Source organism: Embiotoca jacksoni, unplaced genomic scaffold (genome assembly GCF_022577435.1).
Source record: "Embiotoca jacksoni isolate LCO1_2020_lvr unplaced genomic scaffold, fEmbJac1.0.p SCAF_6, whole genome shotgun sequence".
Classification (NCBI taxonomy): Eukaryota; Metazoa; Chordata; class Actinopteri; family Embiotocidae; genus Embiotoca; species Embiotoca jacksoni.
The window spans coordinates 1,809,314-1,835,074 of record NW_027185414.1 but is presented as its reverse complement, the minus strand read 5'-3'; the positions used below and the strand labels follow the sequence as shown (position 1 = coordinate 1,835,074).

The following is a 25,761-nucleotide window of genomic DNA, read 5'->3' as shown; positions in this document are numbered from 1 at the left end:
CAGCACTGCGACGTGCTTTGGCATTATCTCCAGGCACTATGAAATATGAACGGCATTAGCTGAAATGAAACGACAATCAATAATGGTCATTACTAACCAGTTCTTGAAAGATTTTCTGTCTTTTGGGGACGTGTTTGTTGTCATTTAGGAACGTCATTTATTTCCTTAAACCCATCTGTGTCAGTCGAAGTCAACAGAATAAATATGTTGCTTTTAATGTTATGCATGAAACTGTGCTTTTGTGCTCTAACATAAGTTACATGTCATGACTGAAGATGGCGGTGCATTTCAGTTCTGCAGCCATGAAGTGAAACCGAACGCCTCGTTCAGGGTTCTCGTTTTAAAGCAAGTCTGCCAGACGGGCAGTTTTCAACCGACATGCTAATTAGCTAACACTTGCTAGCGATAGCTGATAAAGTATGAAAAGTATAAAAAGAAGAAAACCTGCTTTCACCAACGTTTGTGTGAAATCGAGGGATCCAATTGTTGAGTGGTGAATATAACTCTGGTATCACTGTTAACAACGCAGCAACAGGAAGTCAAGGTCCCATATTGTTATAGTTGCAGTCATGACTTCCAAAAGACGATCTTTCTGTTGTTTGAGGAACATCTCTCTGTTTTGAGCTTCTCTCCCAAGAACAGGCTGTTTTGTTTTGTGTCGGTATCTTTAAGGATATTGATGTCAGTGACCGTGTCTCCTGATTGGCTGACTGTTCTGAGTGACAAGTGCTCAGTCCAACTTCTTGTTTCTTCTTTGTTCTCGTAGCTCCGCGATGAAATGACCGCTCTGTGTTTTTATCAACATCAGTGTTTGGGATGCGTCGAGGGAGGACATATAACATGAGCTGTGACATCACAAACCTTCGGTCAAAATGGCTTGTTCATGTCACAGTTGCCGAATGTGTGCATTATTCTGTGGACTGAGCATTTTGACTCCTCCACAGTATTTATAACGCACCTAGACCTGGTTTATAATCAGAAAAAAAGCAAATATGAATTTATACAGAATATATTCAATACAGGACCTTTAATGGATTCTCACTTACCGAACAAACCGAACACATGACCTCGATTGTGGAGTTACTAATTAGTGATTCAGAACCATCGGCACAGCTGCGTGGAGGTGAATAGTTGGTATGCTGGATATGAGTTGGAGAAACGATTAAATTACTTGTTTTATGTATAAAATTTAAGTGCATAAACTGATTTTTATAATTAACACGATTAAAATGTTTCTCCATTCTGGTGTCAGCAGCTGCAGTTGAGTTCCTTCATTAGGTTATAAACACGCTGCTTGCATCCTGGTTATATTATTAATTATGAGTCACTGTCAGAGCACCAAAAAGGCAAAACTACATTCAGTAGAGCATTTTATTTGATTGTTTTTGGGTCACCAAGTCAAAGCTTAACTGCTTTTTGCCATTTACAGTCAATAGCTGTTTCTGATATACTCATGTTGTTGTTGTTGTTGTTGTTGTTGTCTTCTTAGTCTTTTCTTAATATTGAAAACTTGTTACTTGAGAAGAAAAGAGTGTTTTGAGAACCCCGCCACATGTTTCTCTCTTTTAAGTTAGTGCATGTGTGTTTGAGAGAGAGAGGGGTGAGTATTTAGATAGTGTTTCAGGAAGTGTATGTTTGCTTTGGTGTGTGTGTGTGTGTGTGGGGGTGGGGTGGGGGGGTGTCACTGCATGTCAGTCAGCGTGTTTGTCACTTCCTTATCGTAAGGCTGAGGTGGGTCAGGGTCACGTCCAGTTCAGCCCGCTCTGCACCCTCTTCCTTCTCCAACACACACACACACACACACGCACACACACACACACACACACACACGCACGCACACGCACACGCACGCACACACACACACACACGCACGCACACACACGCACGTTGAATGTGGACAACCACGTGATTGTGTTACAGCAGTCATCAGTTAAAACCTGTGCGACCGTGTTGGTGAATGAAGCTGCTGCAGTAGAAAGCACAGAGCTGACGCGTCTCGAAGCCTGAGGGCCCAAACACTTTGGGTTTCCATCCTTGACCTCCTGATTGGCCGGCGGATTGAGTATAAAGACCCGAGGCCTCAGGTGCAGCATAACAGAGAGTTTACCTCACCGCGCTGTGCCTTTCATTTAATTACTTGTGTTTTTACTCTGAATTTAATTTGGAAAAAAAATTCCGCAGTGATTTAATTTATTTTTTGAAATAAATTTTGTATGAACTTGTTTTCTAACTTTGATGGAAGACTACCAGAATATCACTGGACGGGAGACTTGTTAAGTTTCAGGTTAATAAACTAATTGATATTTTCCTTATGACCTGCAGCTGTTTACTGGTGTTCAAGAACCAAACAGAATTTCAATGTGAAACCGTAACCTTCATGTGAAAAGAGAAAAGCTGCTGTTTCAACAAAGGCTGCGTGTTTAATGGGTGACAGTCATCATCTGCTACCTTAATTGATCTGAGAGGACGGGATGCTGTCAGACTCAGCTCAGCTACTGACAGTGATTGATCGATCGGGTATTATGTGTTCACCTCATAATGACGACTCGCATGAAGGACTGTGTAATGGAAAGGGAAGGACAAAAGAAGGCAGGGTGTTGTTTTTCACCTGCAGGAAATGTGGGACAAAAAGTGCTCAGGTTGAGGTTTTTACTTTCCCGAAAAACCACATGAAGTTCACGTGTGCAAAAACTCATGTGACCACATGACACGTGTGATTGTGCACATGTGAAACATGTATTTTGCCCACGGTAAACATGTGGTTTTGGAGCACTTTCATGGTTCTCATCATAATTTCATTTGTCATTTCATGTGATCACATGTTTATTTTTGCTGTAAGGGGTGTTATCAGTGTCTGGACTGGTACCTTTAAACAATGTGTCATCAGCTGGCAGGCTCACATCTTTGCCCTTTTTATTACATCCTGCCATAATGTATTTTAAGGGCTGATGCCGATACCAATTTAAGGAAGTAAAGAAATTCCAATATTGATACTTCAGCCGATCCCTCAAATGTGGTTATCAAAAGCTTGTGACACCTTTGACCAATATATGTGACAGAAGTAGAATATTCTACTGCTTATTTTTATTCTACCTTACATCAGTGCATTAAAACAGTAAATAAATAACTAGAACAGACTCCAACAGAGGAATTTACTACAAGCATATTTTTTCATATGTTTTGTACAGAACGTTTCACCATATATTGGCCAACATATCTTTGAGAGAGAAAATGAAAGAGGTGAGTTGGTTTTGTGGCTCTAAAGGAGTGGCTGAGTCAACAAACCTTTATCAAGTTGTGTTTTGCGTTGCGAAAAACGGGCGTGATCTTCAGACATGCACAAAGACACAGAACACACGACTTGGTACAGTCCCTGCACCACCATCGGGAGTGTGTAGGAGCATCTCGTGTCCCACACTTCCCAACATGTTGGGGGATATTCTGTGTGTGTGTGTGTGTGTGTGTGTGTGTGTGTGTGTGTGTGTGTGTGTGTGTGTGTGTGTGTGTGTGCGCGCACGCATATTTGGTTTCTACATAACAGGTGGGATGGACTTTGCGTCATCTGTGATTGGGTCAAGTATCCCGTTTTCTCCTTTAAGCTTGTCCACCCCCCCCCCCCCCCTCCAACACACACACACCCTCCCAGTCACATCCTCCCACAGCGCAGTCAGACACACAGTAGGTTTCACTGCGTTCTCCAAAAAATGAAATGCAACCCAATTCGGTGCAGAACACATTTAAATAAACAATGTGCTCTCGTTCAAGATCAACAGAACAAATATGTGTCATTTTCACCTCAAAACCTGTGATTGAAGCAAATCCCTGTCATGTCATCATATTACAGAAGCTGAAACTGAGAAGAGGACAACCTTCATGGTCTTAAGTGCTTCAGTTCATTGCTCTCAGCTGTAATCAGCACAAACTGTCCGTATGTTCATAAAGCAGCTGTTTCCATAGCTCTGCCCTTCTCTTATCAGGATTCACCTCTTGATCTCATGAAGAGTTGTTTTAACTTCCCGGGGTTGTCTACGAGGAGTAAACTGTCCAGGATTAAAGGTTTACTGCGAACACACTCCTTCTTAGGATCAATCTTTATTTTGCAGTAACGAGTTTAGATTCCAGCGAGTCTGCATCAGATTACATGAATTGTTTACACGTCTTTTGTTCTAACGATGTCTTGTCTTCCTCTCCGCCTCCAGTCCTGGCTGAGGATGTACGGTTACCTGCCTCAGGCCAGCAGACAGATGTCCACCATGCGGTCAGCTCAGATCCTGTCCAACGCCATCGGCGACATGCAGCGCTTCTACGGGCTGGAGGTCACCGGACAGATGGACTCTCAAACCATCAGGTCAGCGGGGCTTAACTCGGGTTATTGTACATTTAGACTTCCAGAAAATATAAACGAGCCGCCCGGTACACTGCCAGGCAACTCATTGTGGGTGACTTTAGTTAAACCGTTTTCAGTGTGATGATTCGGCCTAGAATGTAGAAAAAAGTCATCAGTGGAACAAAAGCACGGGTATTGTTTTCGCCGCCGTAAGGTGCACGTTCTCCCTACTTGTTTGAGGTGGGCTCAGTAACCCAGCAGCGCTGCAGCTCCTGACAGCACCTTCAGTTAAACAACAACAACAACAACAAAAATGCACCGACGTCCACGAAGCAGGAGTTGTAACGTCGTGCTCCTCTTCATCTCTTCTCTCGGGTGCTTCATCTTTTCAACACTCACACACACACACACAAACATATCACTTCTTTGAACTCCTTCAGCGCCATGAAGAGACCCCGCTGCGGCGTCCCTGACAAGTTCGGAGGCCAGATCAAAACCAACGTGCGTCGGAAACGCTACGCCCTCACCGGACATAAATGGAACAAGAGCCACCTCACTTACAGGTCAGAAAAAAAGGAAATCTAACAGCACAATCTAACTTGGAGTTGCCGACTGTGAAAGAATCTTATGTCGAGTCGGGACTGAATTAAGTCCAATCTTTAAGGCAGAATTTGGTTTCTGAATGAAGAATGAATTTACCACCGTACAGTCGATGCCAAATATTATGCACGAAACTTGGAATTTGGAGTTATTTAAATTTGCCTCAACCCAACTAAAACCGGCCTTTTAGCCCCGTTATCTTCCTCAAACTTGTCAAACTTCTTAAATTGCCACCGGTGTAAAAATGAAAGACCGCATTTTTCCGGCTTTTGAAACTACTTCAAACTGATATGGGTCACTGGCCTTTGAGACTTTTTTCTTCTTCCCCTCTTTGTTCCCACAGTATTCAGAACTACACTCCCAAAATTGGAGAGTATAACTCGTATGAGGCAATCCGGCGGGCCTTTGGAGTCTGGGAGAAGGTTACCCCACTGACCTTTGATGAAATCCCATACCAGGAGATCAAATATGGACGCCGCAAGGAGCCCGATATCATGATCTTCTTCGCCTCAGGTTTCCATGGAGACAGCTCTCCTTTTGATGGGGAGGGGGGCTTCCTAGCTCACGCCTACTTCCCTGGACCTGGCATGGGTGGGGACACACATTTTGACTCTGATGAACCGTGGACCATCGGGAACCAGAACATACATGGTAAATAGTTTCTGTCCATGATGTGGTATGTGTATTGAATTGTGGATTTTAGGGATTTCAGTGGCAATGTTCCTTTGCGACAAACAAATGTTATGAGTTTAAAAGCATAAATAACAGCAGGAAATGTCCCAAACACAATGATGCACAGTGAACACCTTTCTAGGAGAGGTTGTTAGGACTAAGAAGACAAAAACAAAACATCTAATGGGGCTTAAGGTGGGCGGATGTTTTGCTACACAAGTTGAGTTGCGCAATATGTTTGTGTTTAAGCTTCTTGTTATGTGATGGAGTTTTTCATAAGGGCTCGGTATCTTTTAAAAACATGTTGATGACGGCCATACCTTGACCTTGGCCTTGGCCTTGACACCGCTTCCTGAACGATCCTTTTTGCGATACCGATTTTGAGACCCGATTTCCCCAGAAGCGACGTCACACTTTAAGTACAAACCTTTCGTTTGCCTGCAGTTTAGACGGGGAGAACAGAACCCGAGGCGTTCGCTGTAGCTGCAATTAACAGATTTCCCGTTAAGGCCTCATGTGCAAGTTAATGCGAGGTAATACAATTTGCTAATGTTCCGTAAACGCCTCAAAGGCGCGAGCTCACCAGCCACACATGAAGAGCAGTTACTGCAGCACATGCAACGCTGACAGGTGTGTGGCGGAAAACTTGTTTTAGAATTGTAAAATAAGGCATTATAGCGTAAGATTAATGGCTGTGACTCCCTGGTGCTGATGAGAGCTACTCCTGCGTAAACAGAGCAAAGGTTATGCATTTTAAAACAAGAACGCGTGTGGATGTAGCAAAATTTGGGACTGAATAACAAAGTATCTTTCGGTATACACAAGTCATTTGGTCTGTACGATAAAAGAGTCGAGGTTCAGCATCCGGCCCTTCTGAAGGGTTTACATATTACGGAGGAGCTGTTGTAAACATTTAGGTGTAAACGGTGGATTTCTGGGTTTTTGTGCACTTTCAGCTGTTGAATAGTTTGCAGCAGTGTGTGATGTTGTTCAGGTGGTAACGGATCTATATAACAGATTGTAAACAGCTGTCCCCGTGGCTTTCCTCTGTGGCTAACCAGAGTTGCCATAGTTCAGCGAGCTACATCTCTCATCTGTCAGCTTCTGCTCTTCTGCCTCCCTTTGGAAAAGTTCAAAGTGGACGCTGGGTGACATCACAAAGTCTTTTCCCCAACTGCACCTCTGCATAGCTGTCAAATGTATCCCGATTTATGTTGTTAAGAGCCTTGCACTGACAGACGCCGATGTGTGAACACGTTGCACACACAGGATATTTGTACTTCTGTACTTTTGAAGACTAAAACATCATCCCTCAATGCTTTATGCTCAGCATTTACATTTTATTTAAGATGAACCCTAAACCCAATTAAAACTCTTCACACAAATGTCGACCAAACCAATCACACGCAGCAGTGAGGATTGAGAGAATCTGTTCATCTTCAACAAGTCTTCAGAGTTCCTCTTCTGGCTGTGCACCCATTAACCCCGCTGACTCCAGAGGGATTTTTTTGGACAATGGGCTTTCCTGCCCTGTTATCTACATATACACAGCTGACACAGCTGTGTGTGTGTGTGTGTGTGTGTGTGTGTGTGTGTGTGTGTGTGTGTGTGTGTATCTGTGTGATCAGCTGTGTGTGGGATGTGTTACAGGACAGATCACAGGGATGGTTGAATGCCACTGTAAGTGGGAGTGTGTTCCACTCGGGGGGTTCAGTAGACTGGTCTCTTTGTTGCACCGAGCTACTTACACGGCTCAAAAGCAAAGTCCAAGCAAATTACAATCCGGTCTTGACTTTAGTTAGATGTTGTCTCGATTTAACTCTGGAATGTTTACAGCCGTCCATCGGCATTATTACTGAAACGTCGACTCTGCCTTTTTTGACAATTGCGTTGGTCATTGTTTCGGCTCACATAGCTCAGATTGATCAGAACAGTCATTTTTCTACCACAGCAACAATTTTGCTAAATTTGGCTGATTGCCAAAAATAAGCACATGATCGTTGCTTTATTATTATAAAGCAGCGATCATGTGCTTATTTTCTCAAATATGTTGTAAAAAGATTTGCTAATTTACCTCTAGGTTTTAGGTTAGGTTAGGTTAGGTAGTTACTTTATTAATCCCCAAGGGGACATTTTTTCGCTACAGCAGCATACAGGAAGCAATAAGATAATAATAGAATAATAAAAAGCAATAAAATAGCAGTAAAAAATATTAAATATAAAATGCACAGTATATACAGTACAGTATATATCTATATATATTATATACAAACAACCAAGAAACACAGACAACAGTGTTATTGTTGTGTGATGGATTTTGCCAGAGGTGAGTTATTGTACAGTCTTATTGCGGTCGGCAGGAATGATCTCCTGTATCTGGAATGATCTCCTGTATCAGGAATGATCTCCTGTATCAGGAATGATCTCCTGTATCTGGAATGATCTCCTGTATCAGGACTGATCTCCTGTATCAGGAATGATCTCCTGTATCTGGAATGATCTCCTGTATCAGGAATGATCTCCTGTATCAGGAACGATCTCCTGTATCAGGAACGATCTCCTGTATCAGGAATGATCTCCTGTATCAGGAATGATCTCCTGTATCTGGAATGATCTCCTGTATCAGGAACGATCTCCTGTATCAGGAACGATCTCCTGTATCAGGAACGATCTCCTGTATCTGGAATGATCTCCTGTATCTGGAATGATCTCCTGTATCAGGAATGATCTCCTGTATCAGGAATGATCTCCTGTATCAGGAATGATCTCCTGTATCAGGAATGATCTCCTGTATCTGGAATGATCTCCTGTATCAGGAATGATCTCCTGTATCAGGAACGATCTCCTGTATCAGGAACGATCTCCTGTATCTGGAACGATCTCCTGTATCAGGAACGATCTCCTGTATCTGGAATGATCTCCTGTATCTGGAATGATCTCCTGTATCAGGAACGATCTCCTGTATCAGGAACGATCTCCTGTATCTGGAATGATCTCCTGTATCTGTCCTTGTGACAGCGGAGCTGGAGGAGTCTTTTGGAGAAAGTGCTCCTCTGTCCCTGCAGCAGGTGGAGAGGGTGGTCAGGATTATCCAATATGGATAATAGTTTTACATTGTTAGTCAAAAAAACTCTTATTTTTAGTTGGGTTTTTTTTAAATAACTGATTTATAGATCAAAAATTTAAAACAATTGTTTTAGAAAAAGAAAAGTGAGCTGAACAGACTGAAAACTGTATTTTGAATTTGCTAAAAAAATATTTTTACAAAGTTTTCCCTTTGGGACATAATTTTCCATTTAAAAAAGGTAATATATTACAATATATGAGCACTACTCATAAAAAAAAACAAAAAACAAAAAAGCTGCAGTGTCCATTAACTAAATGACCTCTGACCTCATTTTGAACAGCGTATAACGAAAGCAGCTGAGCGATCAATAGTTAGTCATGAAAAATTCAGATGAAGCACGAGTCCATTGAATCCATTTCTTCGCCTCTTCTTGACCAACAGTTCCACACAGCTCTGGATTTGAGGTGTAAACCTTGTGACGCACGATGTGATTAATCAGCCTTTCTGCTCCAGATGGTCGAACAAAACCAGCTTTTCCACTTTATCCAAGTTACTCACACAGCTCACACATGAACCGCTGCAGGCCAGTGGCAATGAGAGGTCTGAAGCTTTTGCGATCACATGAGACGAATGAGAGTACGTTTCTGGCAAAAGGGCAGAACAGACTTGGCAAGTGTCTTTTGGTTGTCAAGGTGCTGCTTTAGTCTGCCGGTTGTTTTCTACTCTGGGACTCCCCTGCTGCTGATGAATGAAGTGTCAGACTCGGTAAACAAGGGAAGAAAGCTTCGGAGAGGTGAACGAGGACATCGCTGACAACGTGTGTGCGTGGAGGGTTAGCCAGAATTAGCAGTAGATGTGTTGGCTGAACTTCTAACTGCGCTGAGACGTTTGAAGTTTATTCTTGCTTTTCTCTGTCAAACTGAATGGTTGTCACGGTTACCTCACAAAGGCCTCTTTATCTGCTCTCGGTGCTCACTCTCTCCTCTTCCTCGGCTATCTCTCGCGCTCTATTTTGCCCTCTGCTGTCTTGTCCCCTTGAGTGTTCGCTGCAGCTTGGCTCACCGTGAGGACACTCATGTGACTCTGAAATTATAGACGGTGGCGGAGATGAACTGTTGCGTCCTTGTTAGGAGGAGATGCACAAGGACGGAGTGTCGGGGGCACCCCCCCTCTTCTCTCGCACGCACAGCAGTGACATCGTGAGGTCACAGTTCCCAACACTATGATGTCACCGGTGCAAATCTGACCAATCAGTACGGCCCATCTTGAGGCAGACAAAATGGCTAGCAGGTTCAGAGTTCAGTCAGGCCAGGACCCCGGGTGAACAACAACAAAGAGGTATTGACTGAGGGGAAGCCGCCAGCTGTGAGCTGGTTTTTCTGCACAAATGGACCGATAGAGATATGTTGGTCAAATCTAAACCTTTTTACTTTTTCAAAAGAAACTGCAAGTAGTCTTTTGTGTTCAGAGGAAGTTGATGCAGTGGTCAGTGTGTCACAGTGTTGTTACCTCACGACAGCAGGCCTCGATTGGTCAGAAGTGACAGTAATGTATCCTGATTCAGATCTTTGGTCATTAGCGTGCCTGTGTGTGACCTCGGTGTCACATTTGTGGGGATTTTTGTTGACATCACAACTAAGATCAAAGAACAGGAGTCCTTATTCATGAACATGTGTGTGACATGGATGTGCTGCATATGGACGTTCCTCTTTGTGTAGCATGAATGCACACACACACACACACACACACACACACACACACACACACACACACACACACACACACACACACACACACACACACACACACTCTACTGTGGTCGAAACTCCGATATCTCCTCCTTTTTAGGTCTGTCACAGTTATTACATATTTACCTGATCAAAGTTATTGGAGAATAATGGTTTCCATTCATGTTTATAAAAACAGCTGGATAAAACTAACATCAGTATTTCCTTATCGTTATCTAGTTTTTGAGGTTTGATTGGCACTTTTTTAATGATGTCATCTTGTGTTGCCGCTTCCTCTTCTGTGGTTTAGGGGCACGGATCTCTATCTAACTTCTAATATTCAACCAGTGACTTTTAGATGAGCATCAATCCACATACAATCAGAATTCATTCATTCCATTCCTCTTCCGAAGTTGTATATGTGTGTTATCAAACTATGATTAGGGTCAAAATAGTGGCACAAAATGGACAGAAAAAGAAAATGTAATTGTAAATTGCAATTATTTGTATGACAGTTTATCCTCAACTAACATTTCATGATTGTGACAAGTCCTGCTTGGTGATTATTGTTCCTTTCCTGCTATCGATTAAAATCGATTAATGAAAGTTACATATTTCGAATTTCTTTTCCAAAAAAACCCAAATTATCCTGACGTCTTAAAATAGTTTAATGTAACGTTACACCTTTGCCCGAATTCAATTTGCACAGATGGATGAATATGTACGTAGTCCCTGTCTCCATGAAACTCTGCCTGTCTGAACCTTCCAAAGTAGAAATCCTCAGCCTTCACGGTGACTTCTTATTTCATTAATGTCATGTCTTCAAGCATGTAGAAGACTCTGCGTGGACATGTTAACAAGGTTAAAATGGGATTTTCACTGGAATGGGTCTTCAAGAGAAAAAATGTAGATCTCCCTCCCTCTGCTGACTTGCTCCATGTTCAAACAGGTAATGACCTCTTCCTGGTCGCAGTCCACGAGTTGGGACACGCCCTGGGTTTAGAGCACTCCAACAACCCCCTGGCCATCATGGCTCCCTTTTACCAATGGATGGAGACTGAGAACTTCGAGCTGCCTGAAGATGACCGGAGGGGCGTACAGCAGATCTATGGTACGGTTTTTGTAGATTTACTTTCTGGTGTCCGGTTTGTTTCACCCAAAAACAAAATGCCGAAAGCGCAAAAGTCCACAGTTTGTGTCCGCATGATTTAAACACCCTGTAAGGATGCAGTTTTACAAGAACAAAGTGACAACTGTATTATAGAAGGCAATTTTCTTTATTATCTTTTTTAACTTAAAATCCTATACATGTGGTTTTGAATTCAAAAGAAGCATATTCACCGACTGTGTTGAAAAACGTTGGTAGAGGAAGCAACGTTTCTATTAGAGGAGTCTGCGCTGCGTGTCCAGTTTTCTGAAGGCGTTTCAATGCGCAACCCATCACAAGCCGTGATCGTTGTGCATGGCAACGCTCTTTTCCATTGGTAATCCCCTCAGTTTGACCCACTGTGTTTGTCTCTGCCTGAAGGTCAGCCGAACGGCGGCCCCACTCAGGCCCTGCCCACAGTGACACCCCGTCGCCCGGAGCCCAGGCCACCTCAAACGCCTCCTCGGCACCCTGACCGCCCGAGGACCACCGAAAGACCGGATCACTACGGACCCAATATCTGCGAAGGGAACTTTGACACGGTTGCTATGCTGCGAGGAGAGATGTTTGTTTTCAAGGTAAATGGCCTGAGGATCAGGAAGAAGTGGCATTTGAACATTTGAACACAGCCTGCTCGCTTTGTGCATAAAACACTGGGTGAGATACAGCAGCTCTGCCTTCATTAAGGTTTTCTTCACAGCATGTCCTTGGGAATTCATCCGGCTTGAGGCAGAGCCGCCCTGTCAATTCAATAAATCAGTTACGCTTTCCTGAGAGTCAGTTTGAGACATAAGGCGTGTGCATGGCCAACAGGGGCTCTGTTTTCAATCAGGTCCGGGTGGATTGTAAACTAACAGGGCCGGCGTTCTTTTACGAGATGGAGCGCTGTTAAAAGGGTGGAGGGTGGTCAGGTGTTTATTTTAAAGAACCTCTGGACCCACACAAAGCAGCAGTGAGCTATCAGCTCGTTTGTACCTCTGAGAGTCTTAGAGAAGTTCGTGCCAGTATTTAACCCGATCATTTTGCTGGGTTTTATTATTTGTTTTTATAGTACAGTGCCCATTGAAAATCGCCTGTCAGTATGACTCCACTACGTCACCAGACATTATTATTTTATGTCATTTTGTCATTTAATAGAGGACGTGGAGATTCTTCACCAACGCCGCGTGATGTGTCTCAGGCCAAAAGAGAACCATGACCAGGTAGAAAATAACCGGGTGAAGCTGAGCTATGCCGAGGACATACAGACAGAGATTTAGGACATTTCTGATATTATGAAGTGCAGTCCAGTTGTTATTTGTTATGTGACGTGTCTCTCCAGTGGAGGTTCCAGTTCCCGGTCAGAGTCAGTGATGCAAGAGGTTAATGTGGTTGCTCTCAAAGTTTCCTCCTGGTTTATTTTCACAGCCTCAGGATTTATTTGGTGATGGTCCACGCATAGCTCAGGTCTCCAAAGATAAGTAATGATGTGTTTGAGTGGGAGAGGTTGGAGGAGGTGTGTACTGTTGATAACTTTGAAAAGTGAAGAGCTTTGCAGATATTAGACAGAGCACGCCCAGTCTTCGCTCTAAGAAAGCCTCAGTTTCACCTCCAGAAACATTTCCATGAACATTTTTGAAATCAGCAAACTGCAGCAGGAGGGAGTTCAGCAGCTGAAATATTCAACAGTGTCAAACTGTCAAACACGTCTTGAGCTGGATCCCAGTAAACCTCTTGACATGCATAAATCAAGGGTGGAATATAAAGCAGTTTTGTTTATCGAACTGATGCAAATGTTTCTGAGAAGCATTATTCCGACAGTTGTCAGACATTTCTAGAAGGAGTTTCTGATGTCCACCCCACAGCAGAGCCCCGTCCCTCCTCGCTCACAGATCCGCCTCCGACTGTCTCCTATCTTGTACTGCGAGTGCGCTTGACACTGACCAGTGGTTACAAGATGTGACGTGCAGCTGCCTGGACGTGTGCTGCACTTGGTCAAACCGTTATATCTGCGCTCTTGGGTTTCATCTCAGCCGGTAATGTCTGTGTTCCTGGGTTTCATCCAAAGTCACGAAGCTCGTCTGGACAGCATTAATCCGTGTCCAGAATTAACCAATTCATTGCCTGCCAGCCGTTCTTAAAATACAAACCACCTGATCAGCGTGAATGCAGACCAAAAGCAAGTACATTATTTTTAGTAGTCAGTTTAGTTTTATCAATTTTAGTCATTACAACTGGCTAAATCTGTAATTATCATTTATGTGCATGTTTCTTTATCTGTCTCTCGCAGCTTAGGCCTAAAGTTAATTGCAAGCTCGCAATGGGGAAACAATCTGGGCATTGTTTCTTCATTTGTAGCTGCTCACAGTGTGGCTGTGTGGATGCCAGTGGTGCTCTGTCTGTCAACACTTCTGTCCAAACGGAAATAAGCTGTAAAATGAATCTCTGTGATGTTTTGTACAGATATTCAGGACCCACAGGAGGAATCCGAATAACTTCGGTGATTCCCTGACTGCTTCTTTACTGCCACCACTTTATTTTGTTTTTGTAGTGATATGTAATGGATGGATTATCATTGAATCTGATTCAGGATGAAATGAAATCACTTCTTTCACCATCGTCAGGTGAAAGTCGTAGTTTGTTAAATACTTTCATGGCATACGTGAGCATGCTAACATGCCGAACCAAGACTGTGAATCTGGGAAACAATAGACCTGCTTAACATCAGCATTGCTTGGTTTAAATCAGGGGTCTCCAACCAGTAGCTACTGGTTGAGTGTGTGTTGAATATCAATTGTTCACATAAAAAAAGCTTACTCAGCTGATTTGGGTGGCACTCAGCTTTATGAATAAATATTAAAGTGTCCAAGAGCTACATGAGGCCCTCTCAGAGGAAAAAAAGTTGGCGACCCCCAGTTGAAATTTTCTCAAAGAGCTACTGTTGTAGGCTGTTTTACAGGATGTATCAGCACATGTACAGTAACATTCATGTAAATTTAATCCGAAGCTTTTTAAACAGCATGCATCGAGGAAAGAAACGGCTCTAAGGTTGCAGTTTTCGGTCTGCCTTTGTGTCCTCTGTCTCCGTAGTGAGAGAGTATGTCCGAGAGAAGGAAGATTGATGAGTGACAGACACACTTCAGATCTTACTGTCGCAAGATGTTATCAGCAAGCTCTGACTATTACCAGTTCATGTGTTTCTGTTAGCATTTAGCGCTTGGCTGGAGATGAATTATCCTCCTTCACTGTTCAGAAACTGTAGTTATTACTGGTGGACAGGGTTTTTCTCTCCTGTCATTCTTCACAGTCTGAATCACTTACGCTATGTGCTGTATGAGGGGGAGTAATCTGTAGCACATCGGTACCACTCTCTCCTCCAGGAGTCCTGTCCATTAGCAGAAGAAAGAGGCTGTCATTCTGCAGGGAAAGTTGCCTCTTTCTTTTGTGCACTTCACAGCAGATGACTGGACATAAAGACAGCCGGCGGAGCACATGGAGCTGCTCTCAATATTGAAACTCCCACGCTGAGGCCTGCTCTGTTCTGCTGTGGTCTAATATGGTCAATTCCGACGTTATCTGGTCAATGCAGGGAGCTGTCAGAAAGGAAAATCATCCTCTGACCTGCTCTGCCTCTCACCTCTCCAACTCATCTCCAGTCTGGTCCGTTGCGTAGAGCCTCGCGCCGTTCTGTCTGCCAGCGTGTCCCGTGTGAAGGACACCGCTAGGTGTGCTTGCCAGAAAGAAGCAGCACTGAGCATTTTACTGTTACACTATCCAGGACAAATAAGGCGACTGACTCACCCCTCGTGAATGAGTCGGCAGGCTTCTGGTGAAAATGTGTCTGCGGCCCAGCGTGAACTGTGTATACGGTGGATGTAAGTGTTCACAAAACCGTAGCCTCGTTCGGTTCTCGGGTAAAAAAAAAATGTGCTACTGGTGGTTTCTATTGTTTTGTGCTGATGACTTGAAATCACACAGTTCTGTATAAAAAGTAAACTTGTGGCAGAGTGCGATCGACAGAGAGAGAGTGCAATAAGGGGATGTGATAAAAGCAGCAGAGCACAGACTGACTATTATTAGCCTGCTAGTGTTCCGCTGTTGTTGGTTTATTGTACGTTCTGGTCTAGTTATCCTCCAGAGCTTGGCATAACCTCCACCAATCTTTACAACAGTGCTGTGTGGCCTCACTTAAAGTCAGTTGACTAATGAAAAGAGACAAAAGTCAAGTTGGATTTATTTATATAGCACATTTAAACATAACAGAGGTTGACCAAATGGCTGCATATGATCAAATTATATAATCAAAATATCAAACAGAATTAAAACAATAAGAAAGACTTGAACATAAGAGGAAAAAGCAATGTAGACACTTTTAAATTAGAAATTTATAACACAATAAAGCTGAAGAAAACACACAAGAAAGTAAAAGCAGTAAATAAGAAGTAAATGGATCTTAATGTGGAAAACGAGTGAAAATAAATCGGTTTTTAATTGGCTGATGACCTGATCAGGAAGAGGAGCTTGTTTTTAAGTTTCAGAGCTGCGACAGAGAAAGTCTGCTACTCAGTTTACATCTCTGAACAACTAAGAGCTGCTGATCCAATGATCTGAGCAACACGGGCTGTAGGACTGCTCGGAAGAATACCTGTCTCACAGTAGCTGTTTCCTTTTCACACTGCGTGTCCTTATCTGAATGGAAATGTTGTCTAAGGGCAAAGAATGAGTAATGAAGGGCTGTTTCTCAGTCAACTCTGGCATTGAGTAACTTTGGATTCACTGTATATCAAAGCTTTGAGTCTCAGCCAGGAATTAAAAAGAAAGAGGAAGAAGGAAACTATTACTGACGGTTTTTGAAGATGTGTTTAACTGACCTCTATAAAACCTGAAACTGAAACAATGTGCACTGAAACACACTTCTTGTTTTTGTCCCTTCAGGGCCGCTGGTTCTGGCGGGTGCGTAAGAACAGGGTTCTTGATAACTACCCCATGCCCATCGGTCACTTCTGGAGAGGTCTGCCCGGAGACATCGACGCCGCCTACGAGAGACACGACGGCAGGTTCGTCTTCTTTAAAGGTAAGCGGCGAATAACCTGCAAACACGCTGATGCATGCTTGTTATGTTTGTCCCATTATTGTGCACCGCAATCTCTTTCAGACTATGAACATACCATCTGTTGTTGTGTATATTGCTGCTGTGAGAACAGGCCTGTTCTAAATGATCCATTTCTGTTATGATTCACTTTTAGAGCATGACGGACTTCCTGTAGCAACAGTACCCTTTAAGAATGTGCCCGGTTTTGAAATTAGGCCACTTGCTGCACGACAGAGAAGCAACACTGTGTGTGTCAGCAGTGTTGCTCGAGTAGCAACAATGAGTGAGGAAACATCGCTTGGATTCAGTTTCCAGTGAAGCTTCATTGTTGATTCTGGCATGTCAATACACAATCACAGCACCAGTCATAGGATACTGTATCGACTTCATATGATCCAGTTCTCATCATCAGCCGGTATAAGAGCTCTTTATGGTAAAATAGTCTCTTCTTTTCATCTTTATATAAGATATCGCAGTTTCCCGAGCATATGGAAAATATTTTGTACGTATGTATAAAATGCATAAAAAATATCCACCATGTGGTTTCTTCTTTGCAGCCCAGATACAGTTACTTTACATGTCTTGATGCTATATTTGAGCAGTAAAACAGATTCTTGAGCTTGTTTCATCTGGTGCAGATAAAATTGAAGATTTAAGAAAGCAGCAGTACATAATGTATTCTACATGCAGAGTATAAATCTTTTTCTGCACAGCTCATTATTTACACTGTGAGTCACCGAGAGCAGCTTGTCTTTTACAACTCTGCATGAAGTTGTTGAATGAAAAAGGAAGAACTCAGCCTTTTAATGCCACTTGATTCTAGGAGCTCCAGGCTTCGGGGCAGCTGTTGATAATGAGGAGAATGATGTCATCGACTCTCAGCATGACACTTGGCCACAAGCCATTAACAAAGGAAGAGCGAGACAAAGGAATAAAAAGGAGGGAAGAAAGTAAGACTCCCAGACCTGAAAGCACAAGACATGGGAAGACGAGCACAACAGTGGGATGTCTGTTACTAAGATCAATCAATCAACTTTACTTTCTGTCATTTCTCAGTCTTGTGCCGGCGGTCTCGTGAAACGCCATCATTAATAGGTCACGCTCAGGAGTGGTCTTGTTCTTGGGGTGACTTTGGGAGCTCACATGTGGTTTTGAGGTTTCCTGCAAAGTTTCTCCCAGCATGTATTTCACATCAGTCAGCAGTAATGGCACCTGCCACTGTGTCTCAGTTAATATTGTCACTCCCCACTTCCCTGCTACGGTGCACTTTGTGTGTCTTTATGGGGAGGGATGGTTTAGTTTTAGTTTAAACACCAAATATCAACACTTCATATTGTGCATGGACAATGTAATCCATTGCACACATGTCGACTGAGTGAACTGTTATTCACATATTGTGTAATAGAACTATCAAAATAATGCCCACTTAAAATTCCTCGACTGATTCCTCGGTTGGCTGATTTTATGGGCCGATATTGGCCTGTTACAAATATATTGTCATCGGTGTGTTGAAACATTTATTTTTCGAATAATATTAAGAAAAAGCGGTTTGGTGATTTAGATGTTGTTCTATTTGTGTTGTTTTTAATATACGGTTATTTATAATTGTTACATTCACAGTGAAGTTAAATGTTGATGCACTGATGTCATTTCTGACAATAAAATTTAACATTAAACTGTAAAGCATTCTGCCACCATTATATATTTTTGTTTAAAATCTTTGATAACTACATTTCAACTGATGTATTTATATCTGAACTTCTGAACTTTTGCTTTCTTAAATTGGAATCAGCATCGGCCCCCAGATCCAGTAACACTCGGGCTCTGATTCTGAGGGCCAGCTCGCAGGGGAACGCTAGCTGTGATTAGCAGCCCTCCATCTTCATAGACATAATCATTTCCAGTGAAAACAGTAAGATCTCAGTGAGCTCAAATTACATTTACTAATTGCATATAGATTAAAATTTAAAAACTAAACGGATGTCATCAAGAAGAAGAACACTGTTGTACCAAGTGTATAAGTGAGTGTGTCCTCCTTTCTATGGAATCTGTTCTCCCAAGTTCAACTTATCACCTTACAATACAGGTGTTTGATATCGTGGATGGAAGGACGGACAGATGGATGGATGGATGGATGAATGGACGGAGGGATGGATGGATGGATGGATGGATGGATGGATGGATGGATGGATGAATGGACGGAGGGATGGATGGATGGATGGATGGATGGATGGATGGATGGATGGACAGACGGGCGGGAGGGAGGGAGGGATGGATGGATGGATGGATGGATGGATGGATGGATGGAGGGATGGCCGGTGTTTTTTATTGGACATCCTGTATCTGGAATATGTTGGATTTTAAGAGGTGTACTCCAGATGTGTGCTCTATAAGAACATCAGGGATGTTCACCATCTCTCTCTCTGCGCTGTATCATGCGAGAGTTGTTTTATCCACGTTTCACAACTGTTGAGGTTTCATTGCAGTTTTTATCCAAAGAAGCCCAGCTGTAAAAGAAACAACACTTTTATCCTGCCGTTACATGGAGAGAAGGAATCAAACCTTTGGGTCAGTGGAGCCTTCATAGTCTTAGAAAGCCATGAAATAAGTCCTGGGATATTACATCAGGGCCGGGCACCACAGGAACCCTGGGAAACATTGCGTCACCTCTTGTTTTCTCCAGATGCTGAGTGTAGAGCTTTCGCTTTAAACGAGAAGCGAGGGGCCGCCGGAGGTGGGTGGGTGGGGAAGAGAGGAGGGGGAGGGGGGATTGAAGCCAGAAAGAGATGTAATAGGGGAACAGAGTCCCCCTGTCTGACACTGGGAAAAACAATAAAACCTTCCCTTCAGCGAGAAATCTGGTTCAGCCTGACACGAGACAAGCCGCTCCTGATGGATAATTACAAGCCAAACCCAAACTCCTTAGTCAGTGATGTCGTACTCACTTCTGCTGTGTTTTTTGATTGCTTGCCAACAAATCATTATTGCATTCTTATAATTTACAAGTGTGTAAGTGCTGGTTTGGTTCCTGGGATTGTTCTTATCTGGAACTGCCAGCAAATGAAATGTGTGTGTGCAACCATGTGTGTGTGCAAGCATGTGTGTGTGCAAGCATGTGTGTGTGCAACCATGTGTGTGTGCAACCATGTGTGTGTGCAAGCATGTGTGTGTGCAACCATGTGTGTGTGCAAGCATGTGTGTGTGCAAGCATGTGTGTGCGGCTGTCAGAATGTGGACGTGTGAGTCTGTTGTTGAATGTGTGTGACGTGTGTGTAACCAAGTACACATCTCATTTACAGTGTGATAGTGTGTGTGTGTGTTCACATTTTCCAAAGTCCATGAGGGTTATGAGTGGGAGTGGATGGGGAATGTCCCGATGTACGCATCAAACAGAATCATTAAAGGTCCCATACTTTACACTTTTCTTGTGTTTTATTTGCTTTCTAGATATCCATACGAAGATGTCTTAGTACTTTTTATCAAAAATCATCTCAATATAGTTTTACATCTTCTTTCTTAAGCTTCAGTCTGGAGCTCGATCAAGAGCAGGCTGTCGTGTCCGTGTCTTTAAGGAACATTGATATCGGTGATATCATCTGATCTGATTGGCTGACTGTTTTCCGAGCGTCACATGCTCAGGCTGAACGCAGGTTTTCCAGTTTGCGAGTGTCTTGCTCGATCTGTAACAGAATGAGTGCTCTGTGTTTTCTTCCAAATAAAAATGTCAGACAATGGGCCATGCTGAGACACACGACACATGAGGGTGAATTTGTGACATCACAAAGTCCAAATGGAAAAATAGCTGAAAATGGACTTTGTTCAGACACTGTGACTGTATTTATAACACTTCAACAGGAGGCGTTCCTGTTGAATCAGAAAAGGAATGGAAATCACAATTTGTTCAATATGGAGCTGAAGTCATTTTCCTCTCCTCTCCTCTCCCCTCCTCTCCTCTCCTCTCCTCTCCTCTCCTCTCCTCTCCTCTCCTCTCCTCTCCCCTCCTCCCCCTCTCCCCTCCTCTCCTCTCCTCTCCTCTCCTCTCCTCTCCTCTCCTCTCCCCTCCTCTCCCCTCCTCTCCCCTCCTCTCCTCTCCTCTCCTCTCCTCTCCTCTCCTCTCCTCTCCTCTCCTCTCCTCTCCTCCCCCTCTCCTCTCAGGAAACAGATTCTGGCTGTTCAGGGAAGCTAACCTGGAACCAGGCTATCCACTTGAGCTGGTTGATTACGGTCAAGATATTCCCTACGACCGAATAGACGCAGCCATCTGGTGGGAGCCGTCCGGCTACACTTACTTATTTCAAGGAGACTGGTAATGTTGCACAACCTGTCAATATCACACCAAACACAGATTCAGCTGCTACCCAGTACATTACATATCAGTACATAACTGGTGGGGTTATTTTTGCACAGTACAACTGACTGACTTGACTGGCTATAGTTTTTATTTTGGTGTACTATTTACACACAGATCACATTTGAATGTTGTCAACATGGAGGCCCGCCTCGCCTTGCTGTGTGAGGTCTGCTCTGTTCTTGTGACCAGATTAGATAGACGGTAACAACCCTCCTCTCGGCTTTCTGTCTGCAGGTACTGGCGCTTCAACGAGCAGTCGCGCTCGGCTGACAGAGGTTACCCGAAGCCAATCAGCGTCTGGGGGTCGTCGGTGCCCTCCGGTCCCAAGGGGGCCTTCCTCACCGATGATGGAGGTGAGCTAATACAAGAAAAGTGGTTTCTCTCTCTGTGTGTGTGTGTGTGTGTGTGTGTGTGTGTGTGTGTGTGTGTGTGTGTGTGTGTGTGCAAAGACAAAGAATCAGGGTGTGGCTGTGAGATCGTCAGGGGAGAGGGGGGATGCATGTTTTGTGTCTGTTGAGAAGTGAAATTGAGCTGACAGAGTGTCTCTCCTGTGAAGGACAGCCCTGGTTAAGACAACCAGGGCTGTCCTTCACAGGAGAGACACTCTGAGATGGTGTTCATTTTCCATTTATGCTACAAATTATTTAGGATACACAGAAAATTTGAGGAAAAGGTTTAGTTATTCGGGACTTTTTTTTCTATAATTACACATATCTGCCTTTTTGCTAAACGTGAGCTGAGAGGCTCTCTCATATCTGTGTGGTAAATAATAAGTTACAGCCAACAGTGACGTCACCCATTGGTTCATGAATGGTGGATCTGACTCGATCTGATTGGAAGCCTGACGATACTACGTCCCGCCCACTGATAGCTGTAACCTGACTGCACCACAGGCCTGTCAATCAAACAGACACGCCCCCGAAACACGTCTTTTTGAGGATTATTTGATCATTTATGACAGAATTATTTTCAGTTGGACCTCCAGAAAACTAATAAGAAGGAGTGACTTTAGTTAGCAACACCGAGATAACTGGTGGACACATTTTATTGACTGAGAAGTTCATGAGAGAAGTTGAATGGGAGTCTATGGAGCCGCATGCTTTTTGGAGCCGACCTCTAGTGGCACTCGGTGGTATCGCAGCTTAAGGCACTTCTGCATCGGCCACAGTGTTATGTTTGTTCACGTGTTCTGCTCCGCTTTTATATTTCAGCGTACACCCTCTTCTATAAGGGCTCCAAGTACTGGAAGTTTGACAACCACCGCATGAAGAGCGAGCCGGGCTACCCCAAGTCCATCCTGAGAGACTTCATGGGCTGCAGCGTGGACCTGGATCCCGACCGCGACACCGACACCGACTCAGGCCGCAAATACCCGGACGTAAACCGCCCGCCGTTCAACCCGGACGCAGGACGAGACGGCGACAAGGGCAAAGACCGGGAGGGAACCGACCGCGGAGGGACGGACAAAGACGCGGGCAAAGGCTCGGACAAGGACAAAGACGAAGACTATCGCGAGGGTCGTGAGGAAGACACCAACGAGGTGGACGTGGTGCTGAAGGTGGACGACAGCGAGGAGCGGACCATGAACATCCTGATGGTGACCATCCCGCTGGTCCTGGTGCTGTGCATCCTGGGACTGATCTACGCCATCATCAACACGCTGCAGAGCAAAGGGGCGCCGCGGCTGCTGGTGCACTGCAAGCGCTCGCTGCAGGACTGGGTCTGACCTCTGACCTTAGGGGGCGCTGAACTTTGAACTTGAATTGGACCTTAGATTCCCTCCTCCTCCTCCTCCTCTTCCTCTCATCCGTCCTCAGTCTCTGTGGCTCCTGCAGCTCTTCGTACATGTGGTAGTAGATCCATGCAATTACTGTACTGACACACACACACACACACACACACACACACACACACACACACACACACACACACACACACCACCTGAACCTCCCGTCTCCCATGGTGCTCTACAACACGGTGACTGTGGTCTATTTATATGAGAGAAGTTTGCACATTGTTTTTGTTTCTCTTGTTGTGTTTGTTTTGGTTCATTTTGTGTGACTTGTTGTTATTATTATTATTTCTAAACCAGGAAGGCTGTTCTATTCTCTCTCTCTCTCTCTCTGGGCCCCCCTCCCCTTCCCCCTTCCTCCTCCCCCTCCTCCCCGTCGGGGCTTTTCCCTGACGGGGAACTTGACATCTGCTTTTTCTATCGCAGTCGCAACAAAAGAAAGAACTGCAGAGGGTTGGACAGGATTTGTAGATACGACATCGTGCTCTCAGTAGGATCCAGTCATTCTCTTTCCTTCCTCGTCATCTTCATCTTCCTCCTTTTCCTCCCTTTTTCCTCTGCGGTACGGTGTGTCGGGGGCCGCGGGGTTTGTCAGACAGAAACCGGACTTGGTCATAATCCGCATTTCATTGAGGCCGATAGTGAAGAGGTGTTTACAGACCTGCCCTGAGCTCCGATACTGATCTCCTCCGACTCCCTGTGATGGTGATGATTGTGTGATGGGAACTGCAAAGCTGAGTTCAAACAGGATCATTTCAATTTCAATCTTGTTTTTGCAGTTTTTAATGGTGATAATAACTTTGTTAATTGCTGAGATTTGGGAATGTTTTGATGTCGCTAAAAGAACATGTTGCTCCTACAGGCTTCAAACAAACTCCCCATTCAGCCAAAATGATTTGGAAGAACAACCATGAATGAGTTTACGGAGCAGTTTTCTGGTTCCAGTTAGATCTACTCTACTTTCCATTGACGTGCACACGCAGCTTTGGATTTACCTCTCCGAACAAAGTGATAATGTGACGCTCCGTCTGACACGACAACACTGGCTCGTTTGGGGAAATACATGTATTTGCTTGTTAGCGGACGGTTAGAAGATCGACACCACTCTCAAGTCTGGAGGCTAAAAATGAAACTCCAGGCAGCAGGCGAGAAGCATAAAGACTGAAAGCTGCTCGCTGCCTCCAACAGCTCCGCTCCAGTTTACTGGTGAACACTTGTTAATACATGCTGTAAAGTACTGGTAAGATTGAGATTAGCTCGAAGGCAGATTTGTTTCCCTCAGACGGAGCTACTGTAAGTGTCTCCTCTGTTTCCAAGCTGTATCTGATGCTATAAGCTAACCAGCATCCTGCTCCGGCTTTATATTTGGTGTCCGCACACTTTAAGTGGTGTCCATCTTCTCATCGAACGCTACAAGCCGATCGTGTTTCAGGCTTTGTTGTAGCCACGATACCCGATACGGGATCAGCAATTTGTTTTCATTGATACAACAGACACAAATGTTGAAAGTATGACCCGAGTTGTAATAGATTGTAAGTGTCCTTTAAGTTCAGACGACTACGGCCTCCTCCTCCTCCTCCTCCTCCTCCTCCTCCTCCTTCATCTGGTGCTCACACAGTCGGACAACAGGTCTACCTTCTCTCTTTCCCTTATTTGGAAACTATTTAAGGAGCTCGGTGGCTGAAAGGCTAAACAGACTATAAAGGGGACCTCTTCCCTTTGCTTTCAATTACAGGGCTAATTCTCCGAGTGCCTCTTTTCTGTCAACAGTGAGGCTTTTTCTTCGTGCTGCACAGGGAGATGGTTAATGTAAGAAGTCAGCTCACTGTGAAATAACACAGGAGAGGGAGTGTTCATTGTGTGTGTGTGTGTGTGTGTGTGTGTGAGAGAGACATAAAACAAGGGAGAAACAAAGCAATGAAATGGCCTTTAACTTCAGAACAGGATGTGGCCCCACGAATGCAGCACAGGGTGCAGCTAATGTGCCATGCAGTTTATAATGGGGCTTTTTACTGCTAGTATTTTTTTAAAAGAACGATTTCAGAAAGCCCGGCGATGACCTTTGCTCTCCCCGTTGTAAAGATGGCGTATCTGTGAGCACCAGGGCGGGCTCATGTGAACACGGACTAATCCTCTTCATCAAACAACAGCAGGTGCGTGCAGATGCTGTTAACCCCCCCGCGACCTCCTCACTAAACTTTGAACTGCCCAAATCAAAACGCTCTCTGCTCCCTTTTCATCTCGCACGAGCAGAGGAAGGATGAAGGAAGGGTGAAGGAAGGGTGAAGGAAGGATGAAGGAAGGATGAAGGAAGGCGCGTACGGACGAATCTTAACCTCTCATCACTCTGATTCATTACATCAGTATTCAAGGACCAAACTGCTGGTTTGAATATTTTAACTTCTCCACTACAAGTCGTTGCCAACCAGGTTCAAATGCTCGACTTGTCGTTATTTTCCCATCAATCATGACAGCCATTCATTTTCACAAGACTATTTAAACTTTTACAAAAGGCTTGCTGATTTCTACACTGCACAGAAATGACTGGAAACCAAAGAGTAACAGCGTGGCGTGAAAACGAGCTGCTGTAAAAGGGTTACTGCGCTGTTAAATATGTTAAAGGGGCTAAAAGGTGTAAAACTAAAAAAAACAAGGACTTTTAAATCAACATTTTTCCACTTAAAAGCAGCAGCAGCAAAAAAAAAAAAAGGCTTTGAAAGTTTGGACTTCAAATATGAATGGGAGGAAGGCTTATCTGAGGGAGCCCTAAGAAGTCAGCTGCCACTCTGACCGGGAGGAGGAGCTGGGGGGTGAGGGGGGGGGGGGGCAGCTCGCTGGGCTCAGGTTACACAGATGTGGACCGGAGAGTCTGAATTTCCTGCAGCGGAGACAAGGGAGGGGGGGGGGGGGGGGGGGGGCTGACCTCGTCTCCCTGAGCTTGCAAAGTTTGGCTCTACGGAGGGGTGGGAAGAAGAAGAGGAGGAGAGGGAGGGAAGAGGAGGGAGGA

At 44.2% G+C, this 25,761-nt stretch overlaps 1 protein-coding gene across 1 annotated transcript in view; it reads left to right on the top strand.

Annotated features, from left to right (window-relative positions):
* mmp15b (matrix metallopeptidase 15b) overlaps positions 1 to 25,561 on the top strand; it is a 31,682-nt gene extending 6,121 nt beyond the window's left edge. The window contains exons 2-10 of the mRNA XM_069173520.1: positions 4,200 to 4,348; positions 4,768 to 4,890; positions 5,271 to 5,578; positions 11,343 to 11,504; positions 11,922 to 12,118; positions 16,455 to 16,593; positions 20,767 to 20,917; positions 21,197 to 21,315; positions 22,174 to 25,561. Coding sequence (XP_069029621.1) covers positions 4,200 to 4,348; positions 4,768 to 4,890; positions 5,271 to 5,578; positions 11,343 to 11,504; positions 11,922 to 12,118; positions 16,455 to 16,593; positions 20,767 to 20,917; positions 21,197 to 21,315; positions 22,174 to 22,688 — 1,863 coding nt within the window. The 3' untranslated portion in view covers positions 22,689 to 25,561. The remainder of the gene's footprint in view (positions 1 to 4,199; positions 4,349 to 4,767; positions 4,891 to 5,270; positions 5,579 to 11,342; positions 11,505 to 11,921; positions 12,119 to 16,454; positions 16,594 to 20,766; positions 20,918 to 21,196; positions 21,316 to 22,173) is intronic.
* The last annotated feature ends 200 nt before the right edge of the window (positions 25,562 to 25,761 follow it).